The sequence below is a fragment of the Cervus canadensis genome, chromosome 29, assembly GCF_019320065.1.
Source record: "Cervus canadensis isolate Bull #8, Minnesota chromosome 29, ASM1932006v1, whole genome shotgun sequence".
NCBI lineage: Eukaryota > Metazoa > Chordata > Mammalia > Artiodactyla > Cervidae > Cervus > Cervus canadensis.
In genome coordinates, this window is record NC_057414.1 from 504,994 (window position 1) to 527,506 (window position 22,513).

Consider the following 22,513-nt stretch of genomic DNA (forward strand, 5'->3'; position numbering starts at 1 on the left):
CTAAACATGGGACCACAGATACTTTGTCTTACCTCCAGTACCACAGTTCACTCCCTTTTCCAGGTACCCTTACCATTTTACTCTAGATTTTTTTGAGAATTAAGGGAGAGAGTGAAATAAAACTCTTTCCGTAGGAGTTCCTTCACTGGACATAACGAATTCAGGTCATGCTGATAATTTTTTTTTTCATTTCACTGGAATTTATCAGGATGTGAAATGTATAATAATATCTGTGAAGAAAAAGACATCAAAATCATTAGTCTCCATTTCTTCCTTCATGGTTAAAAGCTGTGTCCTCATAAATATTTCAACTCAGAGGATACTTAAGCAAGATTGTGATTAGATACACTAGCAGTTTTAGGCTATGTGTATTGTTTGTTTTATATAAATATGTATGGGTTTTTAGAGAAATGGGTATTGTCTTATTGACTGCTTGGCATTGCTTTATTTTTCCCCCACTAATAAGGATCTGTATAGATTTTTAGTCCATTCCTTTCTATTTTCTATTGATTTTGGAGATATGCTATGAGAATAAAAGTAGTAATTGAATCACAGTCTGGTAATACATAATTATTATTCAGAATTGATTCCAGTATTTATTTGTTTTTTTTTAGTGTCCTACTGAAACCAAAGCAACATTTGGTGTTCACCTTAAGATAGTAGGAGACTGGACAGGTATGTAGAACATAGAGTTTTAAAATATATGCTTTGAAAATAGTAGGTTATACAATAATTTTAATGTTTAACTAATGGAACAACCAACATGTTTAGGAATGTATGTATGTTCTCAAGCTGTTGTTTTGTTTTCCTTCTTTGCTTGTACATGTTTGATATTCAAGTGTTTTTTTTTCTTGTAAGATGTATTTTTGGAATTGGAATACCTTGGATATTGGTAATTGTTAATAGTGTGTTGTTCATGTGATTGTAAATCATAGATTTCTATCTGCTTGTCAGATGTACTGGCAACAGTGAGAACATTGAAATGTATGTTTTAGTAAATGTGCTTTTAAAATTAGTGTATTTACTTTCAAAATATTCAACTCCTAGGATTCAGTTCAGTTCAGTTCAGTGGCTCAGTCGTGTCTGACTCTTTGTGACCCCATGGGCTGCAAAACGCCCGGCCTCCCTGTCCATCACCAACTCCTGGAGTTTACTCAAACTCATGTCCATTGAGTTGGTGATGCCATCCAACCATCTCATCCTCTGTCATCCCCTTCTCCCACCTTCAATCTTTCCCAGCATCAGGGTCTTTTCCAGTGAGTCAGTTCTTCACATCAGGTGGCCAAAGTATTGGAGTTTCAGCTTCAGCATCAGTTCTTCCAATGAATATTCAGGACTGATTTCCTTTAGGATAGACTGGTTGGATCTCTTTGCAGTCCAAGGGACTCTCAAGAGTCGTCTCCAACACCACAGTTCAGAAGCATCAATTCTTCAGCGCTCAGCTTTATTTATAGTCCAACTCACATCCACACATGACTACTGGAAAAACCATAGCTTTGACTAGATGGACCTTTGTCAGCAAAGTAATGTCTCTGCTTTTTAATATGCTCTCTAGGTTGGTAATAACTTTTCTTCCAAGGAGCAAGCATCTTTTAATTTGCAATCACACACATCTGGTTCCTGGATGACCTTTTGCATGGTACTATCTGTGTGTGTGTGTGTGTGTGTATGTATATATATATATATATATATATATATAACAACTCTACAGTGTCTTTGGAATGGTGGTCATTTATAATAGTCAATCTGTTGGTGATAATTTGCTCTTCTATTGATTTATTTTTATTATCTGAGAGGTGCGTTGTATTAACAGCTGTGAGTAAATAAAAGAAATATTATTCATTCTTATATTCCCTTGGCCCAACAGAGTGACTGAAAAGTGAGTGATCAGTAAATGGTAACTTGTTGGCTGATCGTTTATTTTGGTTTCTCAAAGGAGAGGATGCCAGTGTAAATGAAGAGTAATTTTTTAATTGAGTCCTGAACTAGGAGTTGGTTTGTGAAAACTATAGGGAATCAGAAAAAGGCAGAGTCTGTGTGATCTAGGGCCATAAGAGAAGCTTCACAGTGAAGATAGAGTGTAAGCCCAACTTGAAAATCAGGCAGGTGAAGAAAGAAGGTGACCCATAGCACTGTCAAAAATCAGGCAAGGTAAATTTGCCCTTATTCAAGAAAGGTAAGTTTCTTAAATAAGGCTATCAGAAGTAAAAATAATGTTTTGGGGAGTAGTATGGTAAAACCATTTAGAGTCAACCTGATGCAGATCTTGAATGCCTTGACAAGGTGTTAGAACAGCTTAGAGGTGTTAGGAAACATTTGAAGGATTGGAAGCATCATAGGGAAAGTGGGGCTGATGACTTGCTAGTGGACAGGGTTAGGATCAAGGGAAGACTTATTGGTCCTGGAAGGTAGAGGAGAAGGAATCAGTGGAGGAGTGAGGCTGGAAACTGAGGATGTATTTGCAAGCGCAGTTTAAGAAATTAGTATTATAAAGGGGGACTAGTTATTGTAAAAATCAGGAAAAGACAAGATGTTTTGTATCAAGGAAGGGATATTTTAGAAAAGTAAGTTGAAAAAGTTTGTGTGATACACTTAAAAATAATAGTGTGTATAAAATTCTTTGTCTATAGAAAGAGCACTCAACTTGGAGATGAGAAGAGAATGGGGAAAATATGCAACATAGAATTTAATGGGCAGACGACGAAACTAATCCAAAGATATTTGAGCAGTGATGACCTATTTGGAATCAATGAAAAAAAATCAAGCTTCAGTTCATATTATTTATTTGATAGCTTTCGAAAGAGAGTATGGTAGTTCATTGTGAGAAGGATAGTGATATTGTATAGAAATAGTAATTCCCATAATCCCAGAACTAGTTGATATAAGTAAAGAGGTTTTTTTGCACTGTTTGACAAATAAAAAATGAGTGAAGTTCTTTTCTGGTAAGAATCCCAATATAGTAAGAATTAACTTTTGCAATGAATGATAACCGATAGAATTCTATATCTGAGGGGAAACAAGCACAATGAAGTCATAATTTAATTCATCAGGGTAAGAGGAAGTTTATCATGGCTTATTACTAGCTATTATTACTGAGTTTCTTCATAAAGTTATTTTCTATTGTCATTATCTCATCATTTATTTTAATTTTTTCAATTAGGAGTTCTTAATAGTTTTAATTTTATCCTCTTTTTCAATGTACAGTGCCATGGAGGGGGAAACATGCTCATTCTCTTCAGAGAGTTCAGTTCCAGTTAAATGCTTTTCAATTAACAGACTTTATTGGTTGTTGACTTTAAATATTTGTTGGTTTGGGGGAAAATGTCAGGCATTCATGCAGAGAACCACTAAATAATTCTGCCACTGCCACTTTAGTTCAGAAAATGTTTTAGCTGTCTTATATAAATAATTATGGAAGGAAAAATGGAAATAGCATTGCTGAAATCAAGGATTATTGATTTTTATTCTAAAAGAATTGATTATTATGTATTACTCCATATTAAAAGCAGTAGGTATAGCAAATATACCAAAGAGATGCTTAAGAAGTTGAATAACAGAGGTTTACTTTTTAAACTGACTGAGAAATGTTTTACTGTGACTAGTTCTTCCCTGAAATATGTTCTGCCTGCTGAGCCTCAAGGGAAGCCCAAGAATACTGGACTGGGTAACCTGTCTCTTCTCCAGCACATCTTCCCGACCCAGGAATCGAACCAGGGTCTCCTGCATTGCAGGTGGATTCTTTACCAACTGAACTATCAGGGAAGTCCTATATGTCCCGCCTAGGCATCTCTAAAGGACAGGTTTGGTACCACCTCATGGGTCTAATCTGAGTCTAATCTGCTATGCCCAGCTGTGAGAGAACCCAAGAAGTAAATGAAGCAGCTATATGGCACAGGGCAAAGAGGCAGCAAAGTTTCCGTTTTGTTGTCCAGCCTTTGGGGCTTCCCCAGTAGCTGGGTGGTAAAGAATCTGCCTGCAGTGCAGGAGACACAGAGAGGCAGGGTCAGTCCCTGGGTTGGGAAGATCCTGTGGAGGAGGGCATGGCAACCCACTGCAGTATTCTTGCCTGGAGAATCCATGGACAGAGGAGCCTGGTGGGCTACAGTCCGTGGGATCGCAAAGAGTCAGACAGGACTGAAGCGACTGAGCGTGCACGCTGGTTGCATCTCCTAAGTACGTGAGAGACTCATCACATGTAGAAGACTCTTCAAACCTCTTTAATTCTGCAATTCAGGTTTTTCCTTGCAATGATGATGATAGAGGGGTGGAGTGAATTATCTGAGGAGATTTCTCTTTGAACTGAATTAATACCTGCTGTTTTTCTAGAATCAGTCCTGCTTTCCAATTTCAAATGTATGGTTACATTTTGATTGCCAGTTGCCATGATTATCATTCTCATAGTCCCAAATATCTTTTTACTTTCTTCGTTAGGTATCATTACTACTGGATAATACCTCACCATTGGTTATTTTAATGGTTTAAGTAGCAGGTTACTCTAGAGAGATTTGACTTTTACTATAAAACATTATATACCTAATATCAATATGTAATTAATCTGAAAATCTTGTCATTGTTCCATTAAGTAATTAATGGATTGATGATAATTGGATGGACATTCAACATAAGGCCAGTTGTGTGTATCACATAATGGTTTTTCCTTGAATCTTGGTTATCAATTCCCATCCTGTCTATTTGTAAATCTTGCTGTGATCTAAAGATATGATTAACCTGAGAATTGAAAGCGGGAAAACAGGGCCATGTAACATTTTGGATTTGCCTTGTTCACATGACACATTGACACTTACGCTACTGTAAGTAGATAGCGGTCTCGTTAGAGACTGGTCCAAGAAAGAGGTGGTAACTGTCTGTCTCTGTTTTCTTCCACTCATATTAGCCAGGCATGTTTTATACTTCTTCATCTAGATCATTGCTTTTGAAAAGATTAAAACAGAATATGTGTAATATATTCTAAGTATTTTTTTTCATTTGGGGGAGCCTCTTGACAGATTATGACTACTCTAAATTATAATAATGTTTTATAGTGTTTTATAATGACATGTTCTGGAAAAATTATGACATCTACCCTACCCTAAATATATCTATGAATAGCTTTGGTTGCTGCAAAATGCAAAACAATAAAAGTACTCCTGTTGAAGGATATGCCAAAAAAAGCTATCTATAGTGACTAGAAATATGCTTTTGTTGTTTCTACGACTAGCAAATTATAATGGTTAGTCATTTGTGGAAGACAGCATTTAAACTATTTGTAAATCTTAGCTAATAAGTATTTATTAAACATTTACTTTATGCCAGACGCTGCACTAGGTTCTATAGATACAACATTGACCGAAATAGACAAGGTCCCTGCTCTCATTGAGACTGTGTTCTAGTCAACAGAGACCTCCCAGAAACAAGACAGCAAATCAATATGTAGTGTGTTAGATAATGATAAGTGCTATGAGAAAAATAAAGGTAAGGGTGTAAGAATGGTGAAGGGTGGTAGTGCTATTTTAGATAGGGGTAGTACTCTTTTAGATACAGACTTTCTGAATAGACAGGTAAGTAGATGGAAATACATCAGGTGGATTTCAGGGAAAAGTACCTTTAGGCAAAGGAAACAGTAAGTGCAAAGTCCCTGAGGTGGGGGTAACTTTGGATATTCAGGGAAGGCAGGGATCCCAGTGGGACTGGAATACAGTCAGTGAATGATGGTGGTGGGAAGTGAGATCAGAGAGGATAGTGGGGGTGGTCAGACTCTATGGGCTACAGAAGGACTTGGATTTTAATCTGATTAAATTAAAAGCATGATTTTGAAGCCTACATCTGAATGATTATTTTGTTCTAGTCACTTTACCTAGTGTTTGGCAAGCCAAAATTTTTTGTTGTTAGTTTAGGGAGGAAGAAGCAAATGGTGATACCTCTGAGCATTGTAGAAAACAGGTTGAAAAAAAACAGGTCAAACTTTTTTGACGGAGGAGGAAGTATAACATCATTTTGAGATGCCTCAGTGGAGATTCTGTCTCCTGCCACATGGCCCTGGTTTATGGTCTCTGGTAGCCTCACCTATCCACCGTGTCCCACCAGCTCATATACGGATGGTAATAGCTTCCTGTTACCCTTTGGATTTTTCCCCTTGCTTTAATACAGCTTCCCAGTTCTTACTCATCTGAGTCACTCGTTCCCTCTCTCAGATTCCTTCCATTTAAATGATACAGAACCGTTCCTGGATTGGGCTGGACCCAGACTATTACAGGAGGTCAGCAGATCCTCTCTGAACAGAGCCCTGAATCACTGAGGGGAGAGACAGATATATGGGAGAGAGGAGAGGGAGTGAGAACGGCTTTAAGCACTCAAACGTTCGTGTCCAAGGACTGGTGAGAAGTGCAGTGTTGCTGGAACTAAGTGGAAATGTTTTAGGGAATAAAGTCTAAGAAGTGCCCCAAAACTGGATATGATAGGCATTTGCAGGCTTCGGTTTTTATTATAAATGTTATGGAGACTCATTGGAGGATTCTGATTAGGGTATGACTCATATTTTAAAGTGGTGAAATTTCCATACAAACTGTGAAATTATTTGTTCTAGTTCTGTGAAAAATACCGTTGGTAGCTTGATAGGGATTGCATTGAATCTATAGATTGCTTTGGGTAGAATAGCCATTTTAACAATATTGATTCTTCCAATCCATGAACACGGTATGTTTCTCCATCTGTTTGTGTCCTCTTTGATTTCTTTCATCAGTGTTTTATAGTTTTCTATGTATAGGTCTTTTGTTTCTTTAGGTAGATATACTCCTAAGTATTTTATTCTTTTTGTTGCAATGGTGAATGGTATTGTTTCCTTAATTTCTCTTTCTGTTTTTTCATTGTTAGTATATAGGAATGCAAGGGATTTCTGTGTGTTAATTTTATATCCTGCAACTTTACTATATTCATTGATTAGCTCTAGTTTCTGGTAGAGTCTTTAGCTCCAACTAATAAAAAAAATAAAAAATAAAAAATAAAAAAATATATATATATATTAAGCAGCCCTCATCCACTTAATTATATGTGGAATCACTTTTTCTTAGATCATGCCTATACCTGCACAAATAAACTGGCTGAAATTCAGGCTAAAAAAAATAAATAAATAAATAAAAAATAAAGTGGTGAAAAAGAATATGATGGGGTGGGCATGAGTGGAAGTCAGGAGATAAGAGAGAAGCTCTTGCTGACTTCTAAACGAGAAGAAATGCTAGTTACGCACAGGGTGATAGAGACTGGAGCTTGAGAAGTGGATGGATCTTGAAGATGTATCTTTCAAATTTTGTGGATCCTTTGGGGGTGGGTTATAAAAAAGCTATGAATTGTATATAACGTCAAGGTTTTCAGTTTCCTTAAGTGGACTGTGTTGCTGCTTGTTAAGATAAAGAACACTGTGGCGTATTAGGAGGATAAGAGTGGACATTGAGAGTTCAGTTTCATACATCTTAAATTTGAGAGCTCTAAGTGAGCGATCTAAACTTGGGAACCATTAGTACCTTCATGGATTTAAATCCTTGACTCTGGTCAGGATCACCTAGGGCAGTAATTCTCAATTATGTACGATCCAGCATCGTGTTTTGTAACATTTTATATGCTTCTTTACATTCTTAAAATTAAATGTACAGATATTATATACACAAATGATTTATAAAAAATCAATAAAATGTTCTAACAGTATAAAGGAGCTGTGTAAATAACTTATAGTAAATGATTTACATTCAGTATTTAAATTTTTAGGCATGACTACACTGGAAGTCAAAATGAAATAGGTGATTTATAGCCACATACAAAATGAGTATGAATAAGACAGTTCCAAATGCAGGCTCCCAATGCCAAATACTGTTGAGGCCCAGCTTCTTTATGTGGTGTGCTTTCAAAATGGTAAACATATTTTGGTTAAGTTCTAAGCACAATTGGGTACAATATTACTTATTTTTCAGTGTGGTTACAGTGCTAGAAATTCCAGTGTATATTTAAATCACGCAAAGTCTTTATAATTATAAACGAGTTTTTCATTTACAAGAAAGTCCAGAAAGTCATTTGAAAAGCGTATGTGGGGTTGACAGTTTCTTTTTGCACAGTATTCTCCACAAATTATAAGATGTTTGCTGTTTCTGATCTCTACTCTGTAAATGTCAGTAATATATCATAACTGTGAAAGCCAAGTTGCCTCCATGAGGTCTCAAAACTGCCTGTAAGAGTGGTATTCTTGATCAAGAGCAACTAGTTTAAGAAATGTGTATAGACAGAGAAGAAATCTAACTAAGCCCTGAGACATATCAACACATTGAGCTCAGCATAGGTGATTAAGAAAGAGTGGTCACTGAAGAAAAAGAGGAACCTGAGGCAAGTCTGAGTCCTGGGCACCACGGGACGGTGTTGGGACAAATGCTGCTGAAAAGTGGAGTAAAATGAGGGCCGAAGTAAGGACCTTAGGAATCGTGATTTAATGGAGTTCTGGGAACAAAAGACAATAACAGTAAGAGAAGAACTGGAGATGGTAAATAGAGACAGATCTGGTGTGTTGGAGTCAGCTCCTATGAGCTTACTGGGTTATTGGGTGCTTCTTTTCCAGCTCTGCATTCCGTGAAGTCAAGTTTCATAGCTTTAAGTCATCCACAATGTGACTCTTCATTCCATAGAAATTGACAAACACCGTAAAGTAGGGTTAGAAGAATTTTTAAGACCTGGCTATTAAATATTTGTCAGCATATCCCTGGACAAATTCTAAGGAGTTTGGATGTAAAATGAAGTAAAGAAATAGGGCAGTAGTTGAATGGGAGGAAGACATAGGGAGAAGGCAGATATAAGTTTAGAGTGAGTAGAAAATAAATGTATGCATTTTTATCTGTTTATATATATGCATGCTAAGTCTTTTCAGTTGTGTCCGACTCTTTGTGACCCTATACGGTTGTAGCCCGCCAGTCTCCTCTGTCCATGGGATTGCCCAGACAAGAATACTGCAATGGGTTGCCATTTCCTCTCCAAGGGATCTTCCTGACCCAGGAATCAAACCCACATCTCTTATGTATCCTGCATTGAAAGGCAGTTTCTTTTACCACTAGCACCACCTGGGAAGCCCAATTTATATATTTTTATATATATGTACATATACTGAATGTGAACAATTATATTTATATATGCCTGAGGACAATTTGAAAAATAAGATTGAAGTAGAGATGGCAATATAAGGATAAGAGTCTTGTGGAAACTTCCTGATTGATGCTTTTTAACTGTGGTGTTGGAGAAGACTCTTGAGAGTCCCTTGGACTGCCAGGAGATCAAACCAGTCAATCCTAAAGGAAATCAGCCCTGAATATTCTTTGGAAGGACTGATGCTGAAGCTCCAATACTTTGGCCACCTGATGCGAAGGCCTGACTCATTAGAAAAGACCCTGACACTGGGAAAGAATGAAGGCAGGAGGAGAAGGGGACGACAGAGGATGAGATGATTGGATGGCATCATCAACTCAATGGACATGAGTTTGAACAAGCTCTGGGAGTTGGTGATGGACAGAGAAGCCTGGCATGTTCCTTGGGGTTGCAGAGTTGGGCTCAACTAACTGACTGAACTGAACTGAACTGAGAGATGTAAATAATGATAGTGCTGGAGAGTTAGAGGGTATAATTACAGGAGCAAAGTCCATAAGGGTCTCCTAATGGATTCTAGGAGAACTGGATTCCAATGTACAAGTGAAGAGCTGATCTCTGACAAGGCAGCTGGGCAAGTTCATGCTTTACAGGAAGACAGAGAAGATGGTTATAGAGCATCTCTTCTGATTGAAGTGAGTGGAATGGGATTTCTCTTCTGATTCCTTCCGTGTTCTTGGTGAAATAAATAGTAAGGTTGTTTCTGAGAATGGGGAATTTTTTGAATTTTGAATTTTGTGGAGAAGGAAGAAAGTGTAATGTGTCATTTGAAGTAGTAAATCAATGAGTGAAGCATGATGGTCCTTCTGAGCAGCCTACTGAGATATGTGGTTCAAAATTTAAAGTGAGACAAGTCAGAATAATTGTGAGTTTTTTCCAGGCATGGTCCAGTTCTTCAGATTAGCTATTGAGCAGGTGGGGAGTTAGATTTCACCGGCATTGGTCCATTCCTGATTAAATTCACTATAGCTGTCACCTCCAATCCAGTCTCTGCACTGTAACCAGAGAAACTTCAAAGCATGAATCCAATTAAATCCCTGCTTTTACTTTAAACACATTAATAGCTTCCCTTGCTCCTAGGATAAAGCAAAAAAAAAAAAAAAAAAATCCTTCCAATGGCCTGGAAAGGCCTCCTTGCACAGTCCCTGACCTACCTTTCATCTTGATTGAGATTTTTTCTTCTTTGCACAACAGTACCCTTGGCTTTTCTGTCCCTCTTGCTTCCCTTGCTGCCTCCCCCCTTTACGTAATTCTGATCCATATGGCCACAGTAGTCTCCACCACCCTCTCCCACCCCTACCCACGTAGGCACCTAGTATCTTTAAATCATAGCTCAGGAGCCACTTCTTCTACGAAGCCTTCTAGACGTCTTGGTTTGTTGTTTCTTATATGCTGCTGTCAACTATATTTCTTTTCTTGAGAGTGCTTATCTCCACTGGTAACTGTATATTCAAAGTGTGATCATTGGTAGAACAAGTTTTCTCCAGTATACTGAAATCATTATCATAGTAGGGACCTGTGTCTCTTTTTGCTCACCGTTGTACTCAAGGACCCATTAAAATGGTTGTTTTAAATAAATGTGAATATTTGATAAGGGATGAGAGGAAGGGAAGGTGGAAGGAAAGGAAGGAGAGAGAAGGAGGAAGGAAGGAAGGAAGAGGGAGGAAGGGAGGGAGGAGGAAGGGAGGGGAGATCAGGTAAGCAAGCAGGAAGGTGTATCCTCTGCTTCCTGAAAAATCACCAGCGGTGGGGCAGTGGTCAGAGATGTAAAGGTAATACTGTGGCCACCCAGATGAAGGCGGCAGAGGATGAGATGGCATCACTGACTCCATGGACGTGAGTGCGAGCAATGGAGATAGTAAAGGACAAGAAGTTTGGTGTGCTGCAGTTCATGGGGTCTCCAAGAGTTGGACACAACTTAGCAACCAAATAACAACAATAAGGTGCCTTGGGAGGGAGATTTGGGAGGCTTTTGGCACCAAAATGAGTGTAATGGAAAAAAAACAGGACTTGTCTGAGAGTGAGAGATTGTTCCAGGGGGAGAAACAGCTTGAATGACAGCTCAGAAGGGTGAATTATCATGGAAATCCAGGACAGTATCATGCCATTGGAAAGCAGACTGGGATGGCATCCAGAGGTCATGTCATGGAGGAGCTTGTAGAAATTACTAAAAAGTGTGGCCTTTTTTTCTAAAGATGTTGGGGAAAAACCGAAGGGTTTAAAACAGGAATGGAAATCAGATTTGTACTTGTATGTGTCACCCTACTGGTATTATACAGATTGGAAAGGAGAAAGACTAGGTTAGAAACGAAGATACCAAGATCTGTCATGGTGTCAAGCAAGCTGTGCGTACATGGTAAGTCACCTCAGCTTGGCCTGTTCTTTGTGACTCTGTGGTCTGAAGCCCACCAGGCTCCTCTGTCCGTGAGATTCTCCAGGCAAGAATACTGGAGTGGGTTCCCATGCCCTCCCTCAGGGCATCTTCCTGATCCAGGGATCAAACTCATGTTTCTTTTTCCTCCTGTGTTGGTGGGCAGGTTCTTTACTGCTGGGAAGTAAAGAACCTGGGAAGCCCGTCAAGCAAAACGAGGAGATAAGAATGCTGTTTTGTGACCAAAGAAGTCGGACTGAACAGTAGCTGTAGGAAGGCATTATTGCTAACCTTATAAAAATCATCTTTGGGAGAAAATGCAGAGAAGTTTGGGGATGGTAGAAATTGCTGTGAATTACTGAGTAAAGTGGAGGCCAGTAAGTAGAGAGAATCTGTGTTCAAAGAGAAGCACATAGCAAATGGGCCTATTTCTGAATTCTTCCTATTTCTAAATTGCCCCAGAACTCTGAGAGGGATTGAATTTATATTGGTCTGGCCTTTTATTAGTGGTGGGTGATAAGTAGCAAATGCATTGGCAATTACTTCTATATCTATCTGTCTGGGTAAATATCTGTCTTGAGGTATGTATTATTTGTATTATGAAACACATTATAACTCTAGCCTCATGTGAATCTATGTAGAAATCACTGAGGACAATTAGTTAATATGATGTAATTTAACATAACTCATTTGCCATCATAATATAGTAAATCATTCAATAAATATGAGCTGCACTTAAATCCCATATTTCATAGTCTGAGAATTCAAGGAAGTTTTTCTGTCAGGGAAATGAGAAATTTGTATTACCATTTAAATGCCCATCTGTGCTCAGGAGAGAGGATAAATTGTTTTCCCCTTGGTTTCTCAGTTTATGAACATGAAATCTATGCTGTCATTTTTTAGTAGATGACAGCTCTCTTATAATGCCACAGAAAATATAGAGATTGCTTAGTAAATGACTGGAATTCACTACTCATTAAGTTCCATTCTAGTTCAGTTATTTTATAACTCCAAAGATAGGGAAAAATACAAAATTTTTCCCTCTTTAATCCAATAAAAATATTACTTTTTATTTTTGAAAATAAGCAAATTATTCAATTTCTGGACCTGGAAGTAGAATTATTATAGCAAAGTGGTTTGTTTGCATGGATTGTTATGTTTTTATTATGAACTGTTCGGTTCCTAAGTTTGGCTTCTCTTTTATCTACTATTTTCTGCTTGATTTTACTATATAGTATTAAGGAAAATAAGAATAGTGATGGGCTTCCCCAGAGCCCAGTGTTTAAGACTCTGCTCCACTAAGGGGGCACAGTTGGATCCCAGTTCAGGGAATTAAGATCCTGCATGCTATACAGCGCAGCCAAAGAAAAGAATAATAAGAAATTTTCTTGGTAACATAATTTCTTAAGCAATGTCAAAAATATGACAATAATGTCCTGGGTGGTCAAGAAAGAATATGTCATTTTGCCAAGCTAGTCTGGTGGTAACGGACTAAATAATTTAAAAGCCAAAAAGACAAAAATTTTGTTACATTTTCATTATCATGAGGAACATTTTTAAGTACTCATTTGTTTGATGTAATTGTTAAGCACTTTATAAAGGACGCTAAATGAATATGGTTCCTGTTTCCTATTTGTAAAACTGTAATTTTTAAAGCAAAATTGTAACTTAATGGATTATAATCATGCAGACAGTGTTCTTTAAGTCATCCAAATGAACACACCTAAGACATTAAGTACGTTAATGCCAAAAGAAGATACTTATCTTCCAGTGATTCAAAGGCAATTGAGTCAGGGAACTTTGGGAATAGAGTCTGGTAAAAATACTATTGCTCTTATTATGATTTTTGAACTTTAACAAAGGGAGGAAGGTTCAGGATTTCATAAACAAATATAAATAGAATGGAAAAACTAAATACTTCCATGAAATGAGATTTTGAGACAATTTGGGGGTGACAAATTATGGACATGGAATGCTAAGGAACACCAAGAAATATAGTTTGAGTAGGTAATAGAGTTAGGGAAGAAGAGTTAAGATAGGATCTGTCACAGAGTACTGAAAAAGAGAAGGCGATCTTATTTTTTGTTGGCACTCTATTAAGAAACTAGTAAAATGTCTTGAGATGGAGCTACCAAATAATTAGAAGGAAGGGAAAGGCTAGAAGGTCCATGCAGAAAAGTGTGTATGTCCTAGACATTACCTAGCAGAGAGTTATGCCGCTGACTGGAGCAAATAAGAAAATACATTTTAAGATTGTCCTTCAGGAATCGTCAACTGATCTGTCATCCTTTCTCCCCCCAGCTCCTTTCCCTCATTTGTGATGTATTTGTCTGACATTGGACTTGCACAATGACAGTGAGAAGCTTTTGCTGCTGCTGGAATGGTGGACTTTTCCGTGGTGGTTTGGTATATTGTGTCTTTGCTGGTTGAGATGTAGTACTCAACCTTATAGACTTTCAGAGTTGGCAGAGAGCACAGTAAAAAAGACAACCAGGGTTAAGAAGCAAACTGAAAGGAAATCATAATGTATCTGTTTCCTTTTTTAGGCCTAGGAATCCCTTTATATGAATAGATACTCCTATTCTTGCTTCTTCCACAGGGCAGAAACAGAGGCAACAGTTTTCAGTCATCCTTTAAAAAGTCCTTAATTGTATTTATTACATATTGTATTAATTGTTTATGTAGCTAGAGGAGTTGGTCTTTATTATGTAAACTTCCAATAAAAAAATTTCCTGAGTCTTCTGAAGGCAGCCATTTTGTGTTCACTGTTTTTTCATATTAAAAGGAAATCAAGAGGAAAAAAAACTGATATAACTTAAATGAGAATTGAGAATCAAGTGACATAAAGAAAATTAAAGACTTTTAGAAGAATAAAATAGTTGAAAGGGGCATGCAGTTTCTCTAGATATAAAGGTAAGATATTTAAAACTCTTAATTCTTCCCCAAATAATTTACAACCTTAATATAATTTCAGTTAAAATGAGAACTCAAGATAAAAAATAATATTAATTATTTGAAGAAAACCCACAAAAACAATAAAAAATGAGTAACAAGAAAGTCTAGAAAAATTTGAGTAGCAGCATAGAACTGGCTCTATTAAAACATGTTATAAAGTGAAATTGATTTTAGAAACAAGCCAAGAATTTACAAAGCAAAATCATATGCCTAGGAAAAAAGTGTTAGTCGCTCAGTAGTGTCTGACTCTTTACGATCCCATGGACTATAGCCCGCCACTCTCCTCTGTCCATATAATTCTCCTGGCAAGAAGACTGAAGGGGGTTGCCATTTCTTACTTCAGGGGATCTTCCTGGCAAAGAGATCGAACCCGGGTCTCCTGCCTTGCAGGTAGGTTTTTTACCATCTGAGCCACCAGGGAAGCCCCATATGTCTAGGAACTTGAAGCTGTTAAGTGGATGAGCTGAGATTTTAACTCAGGCTCATATTATGCTAAAGAACGTGCTTTTTATAATTTACTACACTGTCTCCAATATAGTTCAGTTAGTTTAAGCACTGTGCCACTAGAGCAAAAAAGACAAGAAATATATTAAAAAAGGAAAATAATTTAGAACAGAATTTAATCCGTGGAAATACATATCACATGATAAAAGAAGCTCCATAAATCAATGTGAAGTGTTAGTTTGTAAATAATTAAAGCATCTTAAATAATTAAATCTTTTTCTCCGATGACCAAAAATTATCTCCAGATATGTTAAGTGCACGTGTGCCCAATCGCTCAGTCATGTCCGACTCTTTGCGACCCCATGTACTCTAGCCTGCCTGCTTCAGTACCTAACCTTATTATGCACAAAATAAAAATAAAAACAAAGTTTTTACTGGTAGGCATATTTTGTGAAGGCCTCTTCAAGGGATAGGAATCCAAATTGGCCCTGAAATCTTGGTCAAGGTTTGGTTAAAGGAAGGAGAAGTGCTGGGATCGGGAATGCAGGAGAAAAACAAAAAAAACAAAAAACAGGGAGATGGGGGAATCCCAAATTTGTCCAAGGAAAGAGCCTAATGAAGGAAGTGAATTTATATAATTGCTTGTTGCTCTTCACTAATCTATCATTTCATAGGCTTGGTCTTTGACCGGGAGATCCTGTGTTTAAGAACAGTTGGTTTTGATAGGTTTCAAAGGCCCATATATTTCACACCATTAATTTTGTGTGCCCCAGGTTTTAGGGTAGGACTTCATAAAAAAGAACCCTCCAGTTTCTTTGGATCTTGGGTAAAATTGCCTATTCTTTTTTGAATATGCACCCAGAAAGCAAGGACTGAATTAGTATCAAGCTGAGCCTTGATCACTTTGAGGTGTTTCTTTTGTTGAATGCCAACATTGTCAAAAAAGTGCATTTGCTGTGACAAATGAAAAGAAAACATTTTTCTTGAGAGGAAGATTGTGGAAAGCTTAGTAGCAATAATGTGTGCATCTAAAAATGCCTCTGTTACTTGCTTTCACTTTCCTTGAACCTCCATTCTTTTTTTTCCCCACCCTGTCAATTTTTGTAGTTTAGCCTCAGTGGCAATAGAAGAGAATACACATTCTGTAAGAAGGCCAGTAATAGACGTGGCTTCATTGATGTGTTTAGAGGCCAGCAAGTCTGTTTGCAGTTCTTTCAAAGGCTGCTTTTGATTTTTTTTTTAAATAGTATGTTTAACAAATGGGAGCTAGAATAATGAACGTTAAAAAGGAATAGACTTTTATTACTGGGCTTGCTCTGAAAATAAAGGTGTCCATTAAATAGTTTTTCTTTGTTTTTGCATTGCCTACCTTCAGACTACAGTGCTGAAAGTACCAGATGTGTAGACACACAGATTGTATATATGACCCTGCTGCGTTTTTCTCTTATGTAATCCTCAGGCAAGAAGAAAATGGGGGAGGTGGGGGCAGAAAGGGAATGCAGTATTTTCTCTGTGGAGAATGAGGCAGAGGCATATGGTAGAAAGAACACTTGACTGTGAGTTTTTAAGGTTTGCTTCTGTTTCTGTTTTTTTTTTGTTGTTTGTTTCTGTTTTTTAAATCTCTTTGCCTTAGTAACACAGCAGTACTATATGCCTTATCTTAATGTGGAAAATATTTAAATAAGATTATTATGGCTCTCTTACAACATATCTATTTAGTCTAACTCTCTGGTTCCTTTCTACTATTAACCCACTTTATCTGAAGTCTCAGGGTATACAGCTGAAGGCTTTTCCAATGCTAAGACCAACTGATGTGCACAGTGCTCTTGATCACATTTTGAAGCATTACTAACAACATGAAACATTCAGATAATTTGACCTACATACTCTTTGTCTATTCTATCTTTCAATCTCCTTATGAATCTACAGCCATAATTTCTAAGCTAATAAATTCAAAGCAAGAGAAAAAGAATGTCACTGAGACACAAGTAGTTACAAGAACACCTTATTAAGCCAAGTTCATTTCATTTATTCTTTTAGGATCAAACAATTTAAGAACTTCCTAAAATGGAATAAACACATAAATAATTAGGTTCTTAAAAGCCAGAAATAGAGAAATAAGAAAACATTAAGTAAAAGAAAATTTTTTTAACTTAAGAATTAATTATTTGCTTTAAATGAACATTGAAATTCTTGCTGGCTGGAAATTGCTAGAATATACTCTGCTCTTTGCATATGTTACATGACCCTCTTCATTTTCTCCTTGGAGGATACTCCTCACTTGTCAATTTGCTAAAGAGTTGCTTCTTTTGGATGGAGGGAAGAAATGGACACGAACACACTGCTTTAAAAGGGATAACCAACAAGGACCTACTGTATAGCATATGTAACTCTGCTCAATTTTATGTGACAGCCTGGAGTTTAGGGGAGAATGGATACACGTGTATGTATGGCTGAGTCCCTTCATTGTTCACCTGAAGCTATCACAACATTGTTTGTTAGTAGGCTATACTCCAATACAAAATAAAAAGTTTAAAAAAATAATAATAAAATAAATCTCTTTGCCTTTTGCTAGTCATTTGGCCCTGGACCAGCTAGTCACCAGTCTGGTTTTTAGGTTGCTCACCTTGAACGTGTTGCATTGATATAATTTTCTCATTTCCCAGCTCATTGCTGATGTAAAGCTGTATAATTCTTTGCAGAGAAATATATCCTAAAATGCAGATAAAATTCTACATTGAGTAAAAATGATAACAGAGTCACTGAGATATAGTTGAGAAAAATCTCCCAGGGAATATTGTGGAGAATAAATGCCAAGTATGGGAGTTTCGTGTTTGTTTTCTTTATAGCTCCTATTAGGGTATTTATTTGTTTATTAGCTCTGGTTGTATGTACTGTGCCCTATGTTCTTATCTTCTAAGGTTACAAGTGCAGACTTGCTTTTTTCCCTCCTTGAGTAACACAAGTATAGATTCTGTTTTTTTGTGTGTTCCTTTGACATTGGCCTTAATATTTGTGAAGAAGGTAGTTTTATATAACCAGAGCATGCAGCTAATTATTTTTTACTTCTAGAATTGCAGTCCATTTCAATTTGAGTCTTTTATCAATAGAAGATTCGTCTATATCTTTAATTGAAAAATATTCTTGCTCTGCAAGTAGACTTTCTGATTTATCTAAAATAGTATTAATTTGATGCCTTTGATGTTGCTTTGAGAGCAATATTTTAAATAGCAACTATTGTTATTCAATTCTGAGTTACTATGGTAATAAAGAACATTCACTTGATTTAAACTTTTCAAAAAAGGAAAATGTATACTCTGTATCTTTCTAGTTAGTTTGGATGTACTTCTGAATTTGCCCTTTAATTCTCATTTTTGAAGTAATTTGTTTCTTCTAAGATTAGTGTGCATATTTGTTTTCCTAAGAAAATAAAACACCAGATTTTAACAAACCATTAATTTCTTTGAATCCCTAGGAGAACAGCTTTTTTCTTACCCTCTCTAAGGAATTTTGTAATTATATTCTAAATTCTTTTTCAAGTAGATAGGGAGAGGAAAACTTTTTCTTACTCCCTTAGAGATTCTTTGGCTGGCCGAATATTTAAATTAACCTAAGCCAGATTAATGAGAAAAGAATTTTTTTTATTTCATATGTATGAAAGAAAGAATGAAGCTCAGTTCCTGGCAGTCAGGAATTGAGGCTTAAATTCCATGCTGAACTAAAGGAAGTGTAGCGTCTTTAAAGGGGAGGGAGAAAATTTATAGGAAGATGGGAAGAACAAATGTTTGGTAAATAAATGATTTCCATGCCATGCAGATGATTGTCACATGTAAGAGTGTATCTCTGGTAATACCTCTCTTCCTGGTAAGGCCCCGTATCTAAATTCTTTTACGTGGTTAGGGGGGAGGTAAAAAGCTCTTCCTGAGTCTGTTCATCCTTGATTGTTCTGGTTTGAAATAATCCACATGCCTAAGTGGCACATTTTGGGTTGGCCTGCCCTGAGCCCCATTGTGGCTATAATTGCCTTGCAGTTCTTTTGTTGTCCTGGCATTTCCTTGTGAAAAAACAAGGCTGCCCTTGAGAAGTAGAATTTGTTTTTTTTTTCCTGTGTGTGTGACAAATAATAGGTACTTAATGGAAGTTTGTTGAGTGAGTGAATAAATGAATAAAGGATGCTGTAACTGATTATATGTAAGACAGAAAAAAATGCTAGCAAAATTATTCACTTCATCTAATATAAATAAGAAGGACTTCTTGCTGGCCTATTTCACTTTTTTATAAAACCTCCCTGCCTCTTTTGCTTTTTATTCCCAGGGTATCTGGGCAAAGTTGGTGGTTCTGTTCTTCTAGACCATTAGAGTACACATTTGTCACTCACTTCTTTGCAGTGTACATCTCTTTTGATAAGGCATATATCTTCCTTACTAGACCTTTAGTATATTGAGGATCTAACTTGGTGCCTGATTTTTACTACGTGATCATAAATGTTTGCTCTAAAAATAAGGTTAGATGTGCAAATTTTGCTTGTGTATTTATATAGTCCATCTTAAATATTATGGGAAAATCAACTTGTATCTTCTCTTTTAAGAAGCATGTGTGTGTGTGTGTGTGTGCATGCATCTGTGCTGCTTCTGCATCAGTGTTACGTCTTCCTCAGCGGGTAGTGGGGTGGAGAGTGTTACAAAAGTTGTAACGGAGGGAGTGTGAATGACAAATACCCTTGAAGGTATGTGTATGTGATAGTATACACATCTATCTTTTAAAAAAATTATTATTCTGATATAAATTCTCTTTAAAATACAAACCAGATATAGATAAATTAAAAGTTAATGCCTTTTTCGACTTCCATCTCAAATCGTTAGCAATATTTATCCTTGATTCTTCAGTATATATACTTCTAGACTTCCTAAGTATATTATAGATGAAGTTATCCAACACCTTGGAGAGACTGGAAAACTGGAGGGAACATATTATATGATGACTATCAACTCCTTAATGACATTCCCATGAAGGATTATTTTACTACAGCTTTGAGAAATACATTGATGATAGGCATTCTATGACCCTTGATAGTGTCTGTGGTGACAGTTTGCAGGCCAAGAATGGCAAGCAGGAGAGGCTGTCATTAAAGTGTGCTCTTGAACTTGATGGAGATGGTGAGGTCCCAGAGAGGCAGGAGTTAGGAGATAGCCCTTAACTGATAGAGTCAGGATGGGTGTGGTTACCATTATGGGCAGCTTGTCTGGAACCATGGTCAGAATGGACTCACCTGGTGAGACCTATGGAGCTGACTAACTGACCATGGTTCTCTTAGGACTCAAATAGATGGGCAGCCTAGAAAGTTGTACTTGGTTTGTACGAATGAAAACTCAAGGATTTGCAAACAAAGGTATAACCCGAGTCATCTGCAGAGGGAGTCACAACCCTTCATCCATTTCCTAGATCTCAGTCGCTTCATAGATTCTGAACCTCTTGATAAAGTGATGGTCAAGTTCCTTTGAGGAAAAGGACAGCCTTCTACATGTCAAAAATTAAACTGTAAAATGATCCTCTTACTCCATAACCATTTGACAGGTGAATGTGCGTGGGTGAAAGAGAAATATTCAACTTTGGGGGAACTAAACGTTAACTCTAAGGTGACCCCATTTTCTGAGGAAGCAAAAAACTTACTGCAGTAAACCAGTAAGGTCTTATAGGAAGTTAATAGGGTTTTGGCTTTAGTCTCTGTCATCATAGGCCAGTGGGTCTTTGAATCCACGCTAATTTCAGAATGCATGAATTAAATAACTATACTTAGCCACTGTCAGAATCTTCTTGTCCATATTTTAACAATATTTTCCCCCTCTTTTGTGTTATTTTTTCTTAATTTGCTCTTGGTGTTTTGTACTTTCAGGTAAAAAAACGAACATTTCTCCTGTCTTATTGTTAGTCTTAAATTTACCTCTTCATTCATGCCATTGTTTCTTCTTTAACAGGTAGACCGCATTCTTTTTCTATTTGCATAAAAATTGTTAAAGTGTGTGTGTTTGAAGACCTCACCCCAAGTCCGTACCTCATTAACCAGAACAAGGACTTGACCAGCTTACTCAAGAGAAGGATGTCTTTGGGAACTATTACTGGATTTTTGTGATGTAGTAAAGGGGGTGAGTGAGAAAGGGGGTGAGTGACTAGACAAGTGAGAGAGAAGAATTTTCATGGGGAGGGATTGAGTTTCATTTTTAAAACACAAGCAAGAGGAAGAAGACACAACAGGAAGTTGAGTGTAGAAAGGAAAGATAGGAGAGGATGGGGGAAAGGAAACCAGTACCTAGTCTTCCTAACAGGAGAATGCAAGCTAGAGACTCTTGGGAGATAAACTTTGCCTTCAGGCAGAGAATGTTGAGATAGACAGTGGAAGGAATGTAAAAGAGCTTACGCTGTTTGGGGACACTCAGAATGCACCTTCTCAGTCCTACTCACCTCATGTACTCATGATGAGTTTTTGAGCAATTCTATAAAATTAGAACAGCCTCATTATCTGTTGATGAATAGCTTGACACAATGCACAAAGAGCAGACCACCTGGATCCCAGTTATTGTAAAGTCCTTTTTTTTCCCTAACATTGATCACCTACTGTACTTTCTACATATTTCTGTGTTAAATTATTATCATTGGACATAAAATAATAAATAACTTTGGAATGAGATGTTGATTCATCCAGAAACTTGAGTGTTTTCATGTGTTCAGTGAAATCATTGTGGTTTTCAGGATGGATGGTAAAATATAAACATTTTGTTCTGGTTACATGTTCATCACCAACTTTCTTGAAAAAGACAAATTTAATATTTACTTTTAAATTAATCATTATATTTTCTTAGCTTATTACTGTTGAAATGAGTTGCTACGTTTCATGATAAAGGACAAAACCACTCTATGCGTGTTCAGGGACTTCCCTGGTGATCCAGTGGCTAAGACTTCATCTTCCACTGCAGGGGTTGTGGGTTCAATCCCCGGTCAGGGAGCTGACCTGACCTAGCACATGCCTCACGGCCAAAAGACGAATATAAAACAGAAGCAATATTGTAACAATTTCAATAAAGCCTTAAAAACTGGTCCACATGAAAAAAATCTTTTAAAAAAGTTTTCAGGCTGTATTAGAGTGTTTAATCTCTATTTCCTATACATTTTTCATATCAATCTAATTATAATTTTATGCATTGCCCACTGGCACATGAACGCTCGATGGTTATGTGCATCTTAGGGACTACAGCGTGGGGCATGGTGCAACTGGCTAGTACACCATGTGACCTGAAAGGCCACTTGTTCATTTCTCCCACCAGCAGATTAGATGGTATTACTTGTCACAGGATATGTGTGTTTGAGGGCTTATCTGACAGCATGTCTTCTTAACAGTGAGCACCTGTATTGCAGTGAAGGTTACATTAGTTACATCACCTCTGGAAAAGAAATGACTTACTTTGACTTAACTGTACATACATCCGTCTCACCCTGTAGTAGCCAAGAGCATGGCAGAGGCTCTAAGTACGAGGGACTTCCTCGGTGGCTCAGCAGTAAGCAATCCACCTGCAATGC

The 22,513-nt window shown here is 37.2% G+C and overlaps 1 protein-coding gene across 2 annotated transcripts in view; it reads left to right on the forward strand.

Annotated features, from left to right (window-relative positions):
- The window catches only part of NOX4 (NADPH oxidase 4), a 173,937-nt gene that overhangs the window by 96,191 nt on the left and 55,233 nt on the right, over positions 1-22,513 (forward strand). For both annotated transcript variants that reach the window (XM_043452306.1, XM_043452307.1), the window contains one exon: positions 615-675. In XM_043452306.1, coding sequence (XP_043308241.1) covers positions 615-675 — 61 coding nt within the window. The remainder of the gene's footprint in view (positions 1-614; positions 676-22,513) is intronic.